General features: G+C 44.5%; 1 protein-coding gene across 1 annotated transcript in view; it reads left to right on the forward strand.

Annotated features, from left to right (window-relative positions):
• The window catches only part of GLB1 (galactosidase beta 1), an 89,355-nt gene extending 75,893 nt beyond the window's left edge, over positions 1 to 13,462 (forward strand). Inside the window, exon 16 of the mRNA XM_046666603.1 lies at positions 12,885 to 13,462. Within this exon, the coding sequence (XP_046522559.1) occupies positions 12,885 to 13,139 (255 nt within the window). The 3' untranslated portion in view covers positions 13,140 to 13,462. The remainder of the gene's footprint in view (positions 1 to 12,884) is intronic.
• The last annotated feature ends 625 nt before the right edge of the window (positions 13,463 to 14,087 follow it).

Below are 14,087 nucleotides of genomic sequence, written 5' to 3' on the forward strand. Positions count from 1 at the left end.
CAGGGAAAGCGGGGGTTGCAGGGGAATGGGGAGTGAATGCTCAATCGTTCAGCGGTCCTTTGTGGGGGGATGAAAATGTTCTAAAGTTGACTGTGGTGATGGCTGCACAGCTCTGTAGTGTGCTAAAAACCACTGAAGTGTACACTTTAAATGAGTGAATTGTGTGGTATGGGAATTATATCTCAGTAAACCTTTACACACACACACGGGCCCATCCATGGGATTTGTGGGCCTGGGTTGCATAAGTCTAAAGGTCAGAGGACATGCATCATACATAAAACAGCATGCACGGTTTCCATTATTTTCTGGCACGTGGTGTCCCCTGTTGTTGAGGATAGTCCTGGCCCGGCTCCTGAGGTTCTGAACGATCAGTAGACTCAGAACAGACAGATCCCCCTCCCTCACAGCGTGCTGAGTTATGACTTTGGGAGAATGAGCACTCTGGCAGATGGACCAAATGGTACCTGAAGCCCCAGTCATTTCTAAGACTCTGCCTCCTTCATCCTCCTCCATCAGGGAGGGCCTGTCGAGGCCACTGTCCCCAGCCTCTTGGCTTCTTTTATTGACTTGCTGTAAAGAAACTACCTTGATTTAGTGAATGAAGTCACTGATAAGGGTGATTCACAAGATTTAAAAAAATCACTTCTCGTTAGTCTGGACTTGAGTCGGATGTGGCTTTCTGGTTAAACGCCAGAAAGTCAACTGGGATTTCAGCGGGAAGCGATCAGGCATGTTTTGCTCTGTCTAAGAGACACAGGCCAGGGTTCTGTGTGCACAGAACTCTTGTCTGACTGCAAACTCCCCCAGACAGGCAGTGTTGTTCACTGCTTCGGCTGTGTCGTATGTGCCATCCTAAGATGTCGTGTTCTGACAGTGCAGTGACGGTTGTGCTGTTTATCTGTCCTTCAGATGGGTGTGGATAAGGCTCGTGAACCTCCCCTGCAGCCTTCCTGCGTTTTTTTAGTCTCTTGTGGTAGGTTTGGGTGCATAACGAGCATGGTGGTGAGAGGGATGGGATAATGGCCTACTTTTCCTCAACAAAAATTATGCTTTGAGAAGCTGAGAATCAAATTAGAATACTGACTAAAGGCAATTTTATTTTTTAAAGGCAAACATTCTTTCAAGAGGTAAAAGAAAAATCACGAAATAAAAGAATTTATAACAAAGGGCTGACAAAAATTCCTTTATTTTAAAATTATTTTTGCATTTTGCTTTTGACATTTCCAACCTTGTAATCATTTGATCTTTCTGGTGACCAGTCCTGTCTTGAGGCCCCCACCCAGCAACCTCTGGAGTCGGGGGCGGGGGGGGCCGGGGGGGCTAGAGATTGAGCTCTACAAAAACTCTTGAACAATCAGATCAGAGGATTTCTGAGTTGGTGACCACATCCATGCGCTAGGAGGTGCATCTGGAGAGGGCTGGAAGCTCACATCCCACTTTCCATACCTTGCCCTATGCATCGCTTCCATCTGGCCATTCCTGAGTTGCATCCTTTATAATAAACCCATAAATGTAGGTACAAGGTTTTCCTGAGTTCTCTGAGCCATTCTAGCAAACTATTGAACCTGAAGAGGGGGTCAGTCAGAAATACAGGTGGCCCAGGACTTGCAACTGGTGTCTGAAGTGGGGGCAATCTTGTAGGACTGAGCCGTTTAACTTGTGGGATCTGACACTAACTCTGGGTAGATGGTGTCAGAATCTAATTAGATTGTTAGACACCCAGTTGGTGTCCAGAGAATTGGGGAATTGGTCAGTGTCAAAGAAGATATCTCAGAAAGAATGAGGAGGGAAGTGGTAGAAAATGCAGTTGGAAAGGTGGTTTCATGGCTTCATGTACCAAGGAGTTTGGATATTACCTTGATAACTTTGTAGAACTAGGGGCGGTTTTAAGCTTCAAAGTGATATGAGCAGATATGGCAATAGTGTGTAGCATGTACCAGAGAGGGGAAGTACTTGGTGACTGACTTTTGAGCACATGAACATGATAGACAAGGACACTGCTAGTGGGGAAACATCACAATTAAACACTATCATTTCAGATAGTGATAACAATTAGGAAGAAAATAAAGGTAATGATGCAACGTAAAGTAAGATGTGGGGGTGAAGATGTTGCTATTTTAATGGTGTATTAGTTATCTATTACTATGTAACAAATTACTGTAAAATTTAGTGGCTTAAAACAGCAATAAACATTTATTTATTATCCTCACAATTTCTCTGCGTCAGGAATTTGGGACTGGCGTGGCTGGGCAATTCTGGTCAGGGTCTCCCATGAGCTTATGGTCAAGCTGTCAGCTGAAGCTGCATCATCTGAAGGCTTGGCTGGGGCTGGAGCATCCACTTCAGTGGTGGCTTACTCACATGGTTGGCACATTGGTGCTGGCCTCAGTTCTTCCCCACACAGTTGAGCATCCTCATGACGTGATGACTGGCTTTCCCTAGAGTGAGCAAGCCAGGAAAGAAAGAGCCAGGCAAAAACTATCCTTTGTTATAACCTAGCCTTGGAAGTCACATAGCATCACTTTTGCCACATTCTCTTTGTTAAAAGAGAGTCATTGAGTCCAGTCCCTGTTCTTGGGATGGGAATTAGTTTCTACCCATTGAAGCAAAAAATGTTGGAGAATTTATGGCTGTATTTTAAAACCATCAAATACAGAATAGTCAAGGATGCTTCTAGGAGGAGGTTACCATTGAGTGAGACTGAGTCATCCATGTAAAAAGCCAGAGGAAGAACATTCCAGAACTAGAGAACAGTGAGTGCAAAGGCCTGAAGCAAGAAAGATCCCGTGAGCAAGGGGAAGAGTGTGGGAGATGAGGAGCTGCAAGTGGGGGAGGGTCAAGTCAGATGGTGACAGTGAGGAATTTGGCTTCTCTTTGCTCCAGTGGAGGGTGTTAAGCAGAGAGTAAAATGACTGATTTACATTTAAAAGATCACTTCTCAGTGGGGAATGGATTATATAGCAGGTGAGACTAGAATCAGGGACTCCTGATAAGAGGCTGTTATAGAAATCTTGTAAGAAATTGTGGACTTAGGTGGATAGAGAGAAGTGCAAAATTTGTCTAGAAGTGCAAGATTTGCTGAAAGATTGGGTGTGATGTTTAAGAAAAAGAGTCAATGCATACAAATATGGAATCATTATGTTGTACACCTGAAACTAATATAATATTGTTATTTGTACCTCAATAAAAATGTAAACAAAAAAAAAAAAAAAGAAAAGAGTCAAGGAGGCCTCCAGAGTCTGGCACCTCCACAACTGGAGGGATGGAGTTGTCAGTTTCTAAGGTGGGGAAGACTGGAGGAGCGCAGGTTGGGGGCAGAAGCTCTATTTTGGATGTGTTCAGTCTCAAGTACTTACTAATCCTCCAAGTCTTGGCCATCTGCTCTTGGCCATCAAAGAGGTGGCCATAAGGTCTGGAAACATAGAGATGACATTATTTCATTGTATTGAATGCAGCTTTATTTTTTTGGTATGTTTTAGATTTTATGGCCATCCTGTAGAAGGCCTGTCAGTCTTGAATCTGTCCATGTAAGTCTGTACAAATCGGGAGGTGGGTTACAATACAATGTAAATTAAAGGTATGTATTCAGTGCTTGTTAAGGGAATGCAGAGGTGAGGTTCCTGTCCCAGGTTTGGAGCTGTTAGGCAAAGGACCCAACCAGTAGAACCAACACAAGAGTGGAGGGCGATGAGTAGGAACTGCTCTTCTGCTCCCACACTCCTCTGAAGCTGTTCTGGCCAAGGCCACCAGCACCTACATGGTGATGTGTCCCCCAGACATTTCTTAGGCCTTGTCTTACTTGACCTCTAGGCAAGTAACATCTGACACAGTAACCACTCCCTTTGAAACCCTTCTCCTGACTTCTGTGACCAAATTTCTCCTGGTTTTCCTTCCCCTTCTTTGTTCTTTCTCAGGCTTCTCTCTCAGCTTCTGTGTTGCCATCCTCAGGACTCATTTCTGGACCCTCCTCTTACACTTTCAGGGGCTGTCATCCTCACAGGTGTTCTGGTAACACGTAAATTTCCAGCTCCAACTCAGCATTTTTGAGGATCCAGAGCACCACATCCAAATGCCCCTGTGGGCCCGCCATTGGGGATTTTGTAGGTACCTTTGACCTGATACTTGTAAAACAGAACTCTTCCTCCTCATGACCCCTGAAATCTGCTCTTCTGCTGGAGAAGCGGTCCAGGGAGAAAGAATGAAGCTGGGACTTCAGTGTAGCAGTGGGGATGGAGGAGAGGGTCCCACTGTGGGAAATACTGATACTAGCAGCCACATTTATTGAGAGCTTATTGCATGGCCATCACTTGGCTGAGTGCTCCTGTGTCCTCTCACTTAGTCATTTGCCACAACCCTAAGAGAGGCACAAACACAACTGAGGGAGCCCTGACAGGATTTAGTGACTGATTAGTGAAAGAAGAACCGACTAGTAGAGTAGGACTCTACTATTTTTAAATTGGGTTTATAAACATCATTTACTTTACTAAAAAGTAGTGTGCTAATGCACCTTGATGCATATTAGTTAGCTTTTGCTGTGTAATAAACCATCCAAAACTTAGTGGTTTAAAACAACCACCGTTATTCAGCTTGTCGTTCTGAGTGTTGGCAGACTGGGTGGTTCTTCTGCTGGTCTCAGCTGGGCATGCCCTTCTGCTCTGGGTGTTGGCTGACTTTTCTGCAGAGGCGACAAAAGAGACTGGGCCATGTCTCTTTCATCCTCCAGCAAGCTAGCCCAGGCCTGTTCCCCTGACGACTGGCAGGATTCAAAGAAAGAATGCAAATGTGTGAGGCTTCTTCAGGCCCAAGTCAGAATTCACATGTCACTTCTTCCACGTTCTTTGGCCAAAACAAGTCACTAGACCAGTCAGATTCAAGGGATAAAGAAACAGATTCTGCCTCTTGATAGGGGAAGCTGCAAATAATTGAGGCCATTTCTGCAGTCTGCCACAGGTCTTAGCTCTGACCCTACTTTCATTCTGAAATTTTTTTAATTTATTTTTCTTATTGAAGTAACATTGGTTTATAACTTTATATAAGTTTCATGATATATCAACTTCTATATAGACTATGTCATGTTCACCACCAAAAGTCTAATTGCCATCTGTCACTCTACGAATGTGCCTCTTCCATTTCGCTATCTCCCTCCCCACCCCCACCACCTCCAGTAGCCACTAATCTGTTCTCTGTGTCTATGTGTTTGGTGGTGGTTGTTGTTTTTATCTTCTGCATATGAGTGAAATCATATGGTATTTGGCTTTCTCCATCCAACTTATTTTGCTTAGCATAATACCCTCAAGGTTCATTCATGTTGTCACAAATGGCAAGATTTTCATCTTTTTTACGGCTAATATTCCATTGTGTATATACACCACATCTCCTTTATCCATTCGTCCCTTGATGGGCACCTAGGTTGCTTCCAAGTCTTGGCTATTGTGAATAACACTGCAATGAACATAGGGGTGCAGATATTTTTTTGCCTTCATGTTTTCATGTTCTTTGGATAAATACCCAGAAGTGGAATAGCTGGATCATATGGTAGTTTTATTTTTAATTTTGTGAGAAATCTCCATACTGTTTTCCATAGTGACTGCACCAGTTTACATTCCCAGCAGCAGTGTATGCGAGTTCCCTTTTCTCCACATCTTCTCCAACATTCGTTATTTGTTGCTTTTTTAATAATAGCCATTCTGACAGGCATGAGGTGATATCTCATTGTGGTTTTGATTTGCATTTCCCTGATAATTAGTGATGTTGAACATCTTTTCATGTGCCTGTTGGCCATCTGTATATCTTCTTTAGAAAAATGTCTATTCAGATCCTCTGCCCGTTTTTTGATCAGGTTGTTTGTTTTGTTTTGTTGTTGTTGAGTTGTATGAGTTTTTTATATATTTTGGATAATAACCCCGTATCGGATATACGATTTGCAAATATCCTCTCCCAGTTGGTAGGTTGTCTTTTGTTTTGTTGATAGTTTCTTTTGCCATGGAGAAGCTTTTTAGTTTTATATAGTCCCATTTATTTTTTCCTTTGTTTCCCTTGCCTGAGGAGACATGATATTCAAAAAGATACTGGTAATGGGGCTGGCCCCATGGCAGAGTGATTAAGTTTGCACGCTCTGCTTTGGCGACCCAGGGTTTCACCAGTTCAAATCCTGGGCACGGACATGGCACTGCTCATCAGGCCATGCTGAGGTGGTGTCCCACGTAGCACAACCAGAGGCACTCACAACTAGAATGCACAACTATGTACTGGGGGGCTTCGGGGAGAAGAAGAAAAATATATATTTTTTTAATTTAAAAAACTTTTTAAAAGATACTGATAAGATTAATGTCAAAGAATGTACTCCTGTTCTTTTCTTTTAGGACTTTTATGGTTTCAGGCCTTACATTCAAGTCTTTAATCCATTTTGAGTTAATTTTTGCATATGGTATAAGATAGTGGTCTACTTTCATTCTTTTGTATTTGGCTGTCCAGTTTTCCTAACACTATTTATTGAAAAGACTTTCCTTTATTTATTGTATGTTCTTGGCTCCTTTGTCAAAAAAATTAGCTGTCCATAAATGTGTGGGTTTATTTCTGGGCTCTCAATTCTGTTCCATTTCTGTGTGTGACTGTTTTTCTGCCAGTACCATGCTGTTTTGATTACTGTAGCTTTGTGATATACTTTGAAATCAGGGAGTGTCATGCCTCCAGCTTTGTTCTTTTTCCTCAGGATTGCTTTGGCTCATTCTGAATTTGATGTGCTTTTTAAATTTTTTTGCCTGATTTGTAGTTGTTCTTACCCCTACAAAATCTGCTGTTTCCATCTAGTTCATTATTTCTAGTCACCAGTCCTGTGAACTTGGAAACTAGATAATCAGACTTCTTTCTTTCTAAAAATGTATATTAATTTAGTAATAAAACTTGTGTCTATGAAAATAATCCATAATCAATCTATAAATCAAAATTGGGGCAAGTTTATTATGAGCCAGGTTTGAGGACTATAGCCCAGGGCCTTCCTTCCTCAAGGAAGGAAGGGCACCAAAGAAGTGGGGTGTACAGAGTGCTTTATACCGTTTTGAAACAAAGAGCATACATCACATATGACAGGAATATCTCTTTTACTGCTGTCATGAGATGCTTAGCTGGCACAGCAGGTCGGTGGTCCGCAGGTGAGTGGTCACAAGGTGAGCACAGCAGGTCGATAATTAATCCTTAGTTTTTAGGAAGAGATGCTTATCCTTAAAGGAATGCTGATATGGGTGGAAGATACATCCTTATCTTTAAGGGTATCATTCTTGTCTTTGGGACATCATAAATGTTTAAAGCAGATGTACAGTGCATGCTCAACAGGCCATGACAGGCCCTTTTGGAAAAACAAGGTCAGGACAAATGAGTTTTAAACCACATGGCTTCCTTGTATGCTCCAATATATCCTGTTGCTTTTCGTTTATTTATCACTTTGGAAAATTGTGTGTCAACAGGAGTAATGAAACGAGAGGAGGAAGTGATTGATCTTTTATGTTAATATTTTGTGCTTTGATGGCCTCAATTCTGTTTGTCCTCTCCTAAAATACAGAGGAACCGTAAAGTTGTTTACCTTTATTACTCTAAGACCAAGGAGGAGGCAAAGGGGTATGATTGGCAGCAGCTGCAGCCCCCTTTGGCTCTGCAGGAAGGGGAGAATTCATGTTCTCCTGTGCACTTTAGTGACGTCTATTTAACATCTTATTTCTAAGCAAGCCCCTTACTATTTTACCTTTATTATTCTTATTATTATCCTCTTTTTCTTTTCTTTCTCCCAAGTTAACGTTACAAACACTCATGAATCGCGTGTGGTGAGAGCCATTTAACCTGGAGAAATGGACCTGTGTCTTTTCCATTTGAAGTCCTGCAGTGTCTAAATGTCTTCTTTCAGAGTGTAACAAAGGCAATATTCCACCTGGGTTTATTGTTTTCAAAGGAACTTCCAACCAAATTTTAAAAGTTTCAAAGTATGACTTAGTACAGCATCGAAACTTTCGCTTTAACTTCTTATGAGAAGATTTCATTATCTGGAGAATCTAAAACAGACAGACAGACATCTGTCTCAGTAATGAAGAAGTGGGTCGGGCATTTCCAGGAACCTAACATTTATTGGAACTGTTAGCACTTTGGTGATAATGGCAGAGCAAGGAGTCTACCAGGGGTCAAGCCAGGGTCAGAGAAAGTCAGATTTTGTTATGGAACCGTTTCAGCTGGGACAGTGCTGGGAAGCCCCAGAACGTCCTGGGCTCACTCTACAAATGCTTGGCCCCGCTGGGCTCAGTGCATTAATGAAGAGTATGTCTGCTTTTAGATCACATTCACAACATGTGCATACCCCAGCTTCCACTAATCATTGCAGCGTAACCTTCTAAAGAGAAACAAAAATCAGAGTGTATATACTTTTTGAAAATGGAATTTTTTAAAGTTCAACTCTTTTAAAGTAATTTTTATAGCATTTTCAAAAATCTCTTTCTTATCACTTTATTTTTGATTGAAGAAGGGAATGCAAATATTTCATTTTTCTTCCTGTGAACAGTATTCTCTAAAACTCTTAAGCCAGGGGCAGAGGAGCATGAAGTATTCTTTCAGAGGGCTTCGAGTCACCTCTTCAGTGAATTTTTTCTCAGGCAGAATTATCAACCAGTATTATCTAATGAGGGCTGCTAGGTATATACTGAATATCACTCTGCTGAATGCTGAGAATGTCGCCTTGAACAAGATGGACAAAGCCTTTCCCTCCATAGAATCTATGCTGGGAATAGCTATAAACCAGTAACCAAACAAATGATATGAAGTTCAAACAATGATAATAACTAGAAGAAAAAGAAGAGATGAAAGGGACAGTAAGTGACTTGGAATGGAAGGCCCAGTGTTAGAAGGTGACCTTGCCCCTTCTCTCTGAGGAGGTGATGATGGAGTTGAGACCCCAGTGATCAGAAAGCTTTAGGCCTGGGGGAGCAATCTTTCAGGCCTGGGGAATGGTTAATGTGCAGGGGAGACAAGCTTGGTGTGTTAAAGTAATGCGAAAAAGTTCAGTGGGGAGCTCAGTGAGCAAGGGGGAGAGGGGTGGAGGCAGGGCAGAGAGGAAGAAGGCCTGGATCTGTGGCCCGGGGAAGGCGGTTAGAAGCAGGAGGCGTAAAAATCATCTGATTTTCGTTTTGCTGCTGCTGGAGCCTGGGTCCTGGAGTTAACAGAGGAAGTCAGGAGACCTGCGAGGAGGCCGCAGTGGTCTAAGACAGCACTGATTATGACTTAATTTAGAAGACTGGGGTCCGGGCCTGTGGCCGAGTGGTTGAGTTCATGTGCTGTAGTTTGGCGGCCCAGGGTTTTGTCAGTTTGGATCCTGGGCATGGACCTAGCACTGCTCATCAAGCCATGCTGAGGCAGCATCCTACATGCCACAACTAGAAGGACCTACAGCTATAATATACAACTATGTACTGGGGGGCTTTGGGAGAAGAAAAAAGAAAAAAAAAGATTGGCAACAGATGTTAGCTTGGGGTCAATCCTAAAAAAAAGAAGACTGGCTGTGACAGTGGAGAGAAGCAGAGAGATTGTGCTCTGATGATGAAATTACATTTCACCAGCCTCAACTATGTTGTCCAGTATGACAGCCACTAGCCACATGTGGCTATTTACACTTAATTTAAATTAATTGAAAGTAAAAATTCAGGGACTGGCCCCATGGCCTAGTGGTTAAGTTTGGCACATTCCGCTTCGGTGGTCTGGGTTCGGTTTACAGGCACAGACCTACATCAGTCATCAGTGGCCACACTGTGGCAGCAACCCACATGCAAAATAGAGGAAGACTGGCACAGGTGTTAGCTCAGGGCAAATCTTCCTCAAGCAAAAAAGAGGAAGCTTGGTGATGGGTGTTAGCTTAGGGCGAATCTTCCTCAGCAAAAAAAAAAAAAAAAAAGTGAAAATTCAATTCCTCCTTCACACTAGCCACTTTTCAAGTGTTCAATAGCCATATGTGGCTAGTGGCTATTCTATTGTGCAGTGCAGAACATTCTGTCATTGCAGAAAGTTCTGTTGGACAGCATTGCCTCAGAGCTATGTGCCTGTATGACCTGTTCTTTCCAAATTCTTCACTCCTCTCTCTTGGAAGGACAACCCATCCACCGTAAACTTCGTTTAATGCCCATTCTGTTAGGAGCTGTGAGTGGAGGGAAATTTTGTCCTGAAGAAATTCGTAGCTTTGGAGAATTAACCAAAGCCAAAGAAGACATTAACCCTGAGTTTGGGGAAAGTTAGAATGTGCAAGGCATGCTACCCACAAACTGGAGAGTCATTTGGGTGAGCCAGGAGGCAGAGTTCATATGGGAGCTGAAGGCTCAAAATGGGCCACAGGTGATAATTTGGGGGAGGAAAGAATAACTAGAACAGATCATGCAGTGTCCAGAATTAAAGAAGTGACTAGGAGAAAAATAATACCAACTTTGATCAGCAACTAGGAGCGACAGTTGGGGGTTGTCTCCATCAGTCACAGTGCAGACTGGGAAGTGGAGCCATTGTGAGTATTCATTGGTGAGAGTTAGACCTTGCACAAATGTGGGAGGAGCTGGGAAAGTGGAAGTTGGAAGAGGGGTCAGAGATCAAAGGCAGGAACACTACTCGGCCCTCCCAAGCTGGTCAAGTCAGGAATCTCAGCAAGTCCAGCCGCCCACGTCGTGCTCTGGGGAGCTGACAGGGAGGTCTTTGGGACTTGTGAGGCTACGGCACTGTTGCTCAGCAGGCAGCGTTTAGGAAGACCAACTAGACATGGAATAGAGGACACCAAGGGCGAGCTGAACTCACAGGCGCCCCTGGTTATATCAGTCCCGCGTTTAACCAAGATAACCCCCCAAGGGCAATGGCTGCTGCTTCCCTTCCACCTTACTAATCTCAAGCAAGGTCCTCTTTTGGCCAACTCTAACCCAAAACCCTCTGGCAAAGGGGATTCAGGGAAACAGTTCCAGGTGGACATGCTTGATTCCTCACAATGCATGTGAGGGACCGTCCCTTGGATACTTAGGAAATGGAATTTTAGGGGTGAGAAGGGACCAAACCTCTATGTCACTCACCTCGCCATTTGGTCAGGAGTTGGCTTGACCTTGGTTGGGACCCAGTGTGCAGCCCGTGTCGCACAGGCGTTCTCATGTGCTGCTCACAGAGCCCTATTCCTCACCCACCTTTGCACCATCTTCCCCCTTGACTGCAGGAAGTCAAGCGCTGCCGTTCTCTATTACTGTGAAAACAAGGCACCGGCAGATCTTAAACTGATAAAAACCTGGTAAAGCTGTCATTGTATATACCTTTAGGATGGATCGAGATAGCATATCCCGTGGTAAAAACAAGAGTAAAATCGTTCTGAGAACTGTGAAACTGTCAACCTTTTTCTAAATGACTTAATCCAACAGGCAGGTGTCGTTTAATCACTGGCCTCCTTTTGTGGGCATGAGAATGCCACGATCTTTTTATTTTAGGAGTGTGAGGAGTGCTACCACTCACAGAGCACCTCCCCAGGGCCAGGCACTATGCTGACCACGAGATCTGCATGCACTGCTTCCTTCTGTCGTCACTGTCCCCTGTTACCGGTGGGAATTGGGACCTGCCCAAGATCAGGCAGCCAGTAAGTGGCAGGACTAAGGTTTGAACTCAGGGAGGGAATTCAGAGGGAGCTGGAATAAAGCGGACACGTGGAGGCGGGGAAATACCCAGAGGTAGGCAACTAAGTAGCTCTAGGATAAGCGAGTGCAGCTGTGTCATGGAGCGTGCTGGCACTCAGGGCTGGCCAGGTGGTGGCCATCCTGGGCCTCCACCAGGTTCCCCCAGTTATGTTTCAGCCACTGTGAGTAGCAGTTTCTTTCCTTCTTCCTCCCTCCCTTCCTTCTTGCTTGATTCCTTCCTTCTATCCTCTCCTACATTTTCTCTTTCTCTCTCGTGTGTGTGTATGATTTCCCTCCTTCACCCTCTTTCTTTCTTAGTAATGGAATGTTCCATCTGTTCAGCCAACTGTTCAGTCTTACCCCATGAGCAAATCCTAAGACATGCAGGAAGGCTGTGCAGACACACCCAGACATGGGCTCTGTTCTCTAGGGGCTTCTCCTCCACTCTCAGTTTTGTAGGGAAGCAACTTGTCCTACTCTCAGAAAGTGTCTTTGCAGCTTGTAGGGCCAGCTCTGCTCCTTGAGGTAAGTGTGGAGTCCCCATCCTCACTCTGATGCTGCTGTGAAAACCGTTAAAACACAGCAGTAACAGACACCCAACTGAGTGGGCCCGTCTCTCCCTCCCCCAACCCCCACATGCTACTTGAGAGATTGTTTGGGGATGGCTCCTGGGACCTGTGTGCACGCGGGCTGCAGGCCTGTGTTCGTCCTGTGCACGCAGACAGCGTGGTCAAGACCCTCTAGGAGGGGACAGCAAAGAAGGAAAGCTCATCTTCCTGAGGAGGCAGCTCGGCAATTCTCCTCTGTGTCCAGAGGAGTCAGGGAGAAGCTGGTATATGGAGACAAGCAGTCCCCTGAGGCCCAGGACGAAATTCAGAAACTTGGTGAAACTGCCACAGTGCTGTCCAGTACTGACATGTGTGCCTGCTAAAGCCCGTCAGAGGGACTAAACATGTATTTTCCTGAATCAGGAGTGGGTATCCAGGGCAACTTTTTGTTGTTTCTCCCACCCAGCCCTTGCCCAACTTGGCCAGTCATCTCAACAGGATGCTGGAACCAAGACTGGTGTGGGCCTGCTTCTCAGGTCTTGTGTGTGGTGGGAGAGCACCTTGATGGGGGCATGTCCCGCCTCCACCAGTGCTGACCTGTGTGCATCAAGGCTGTCTCGCTCGTCGGGGTTGTCAGTGCAGCTGGGGTTGATGGTTTTCTCGTTCTCTTTCTCTCCAGGGGCAGGTGTGGATTAATGGCTTTAACCTTGGACGCTATTGGCCAGCACGGGGTCCCCAGATGACCTTGTTTGTGCCACAGCACATCCTGATGACATCGGCCCCAAACTCAGTCATCGTACTGGAACTGGAGCACGCACCCTGCAGCGACAATAACCTAGAACTGTGCGCTGTGGAGTTCGTGGACAGGCCGGATATCGGTGCGTCTCAAACCCAAAGTCGTCTCCCTCCACACCTGTCTATTCAGGGCTTATGACTAGATGGTACAAGATGACTAAAGGCTGAACCCTTTGGGGTTCTAGCCTTGCACATACCTCATTTATCCCCCTGGTAATGCCAACATTCACTGAAGAGTCTGATGGGAAAATAAATTCAGTATGTGTGTTTTCGCCTGAGTTCCCCTGCAGCCTTGCAGTGCCTGACCCGCCACCATCAGGGGCCACCATGGATGTGTGATGGGAGGTAGCCCAGGAATGCACTGACGTGTCTGCAGAGCTGGGTGGAAGCTTTCAAGGTGTTTCTGATTTTTACTTTGCAAGAATCTTGTCTCTTTAGTCAATAAAATTTGTACTCAAATGATGTTACTGTTTTTAATGTGAAGCCGGTATTAAATTATATGTTCTGATTTAAATCATAACTAGACTTGAGTGGGCTGAATAAGCCACTTCACTAACTTGAGGTTCAAAGGAATGGAAAAGAGCCTTGGTTTGATCTAGTGGACTACTGCTTTTCTGATTCTTATTTGACTTCCTTTTGAATTTCTGTATTTACTAGGTAGCCCATAAGTGCAACTCAAAACGATTATGCAAACGATCTAAATGATCAACAGTTGGAGGGTGTACATGGTGTGGTTCATCTGTACTCTGTAGCCACTGAAATGGTAATGTAGATCTGTATTTATTTATATGAAAACACTTTCATGGTGTGTTGTGTGGAAAAAGCAGATTACCTTAAGTTTGATCCCATTTTGTGTTTAGCCATAAAAACTGCACACGTCCACACACTCAACACAGGCCTGCACACACGTCAGTAGACACATACACGTGAGTGCACGTTCTGTGCACGTACATGGATATACAGGGACATGGCATTGCGTAGTATGCATGTCCTGTCCAGAGCAGCAGCTCTCATTTGTTGAGCCCTTGGTCTATATCATACCCAGTTCTAAGCATATTATATATTTAATTCACTCACCCCTCACAAG

This window comes from Equus quagga, chromosome 1 (genome assembly GCF_021613505.1).
Source record: "Equus quagga isolate Etosha38 chromosome 1, UCLA_HA_Equagga_1.0, whole genome shotgun sequence".
Taxonomy (NCBI): Eukaryota; Metazoa; Chordata; class Mammalia; order Perissodactyla; family Equidae; genus Equus; species Equus quagga.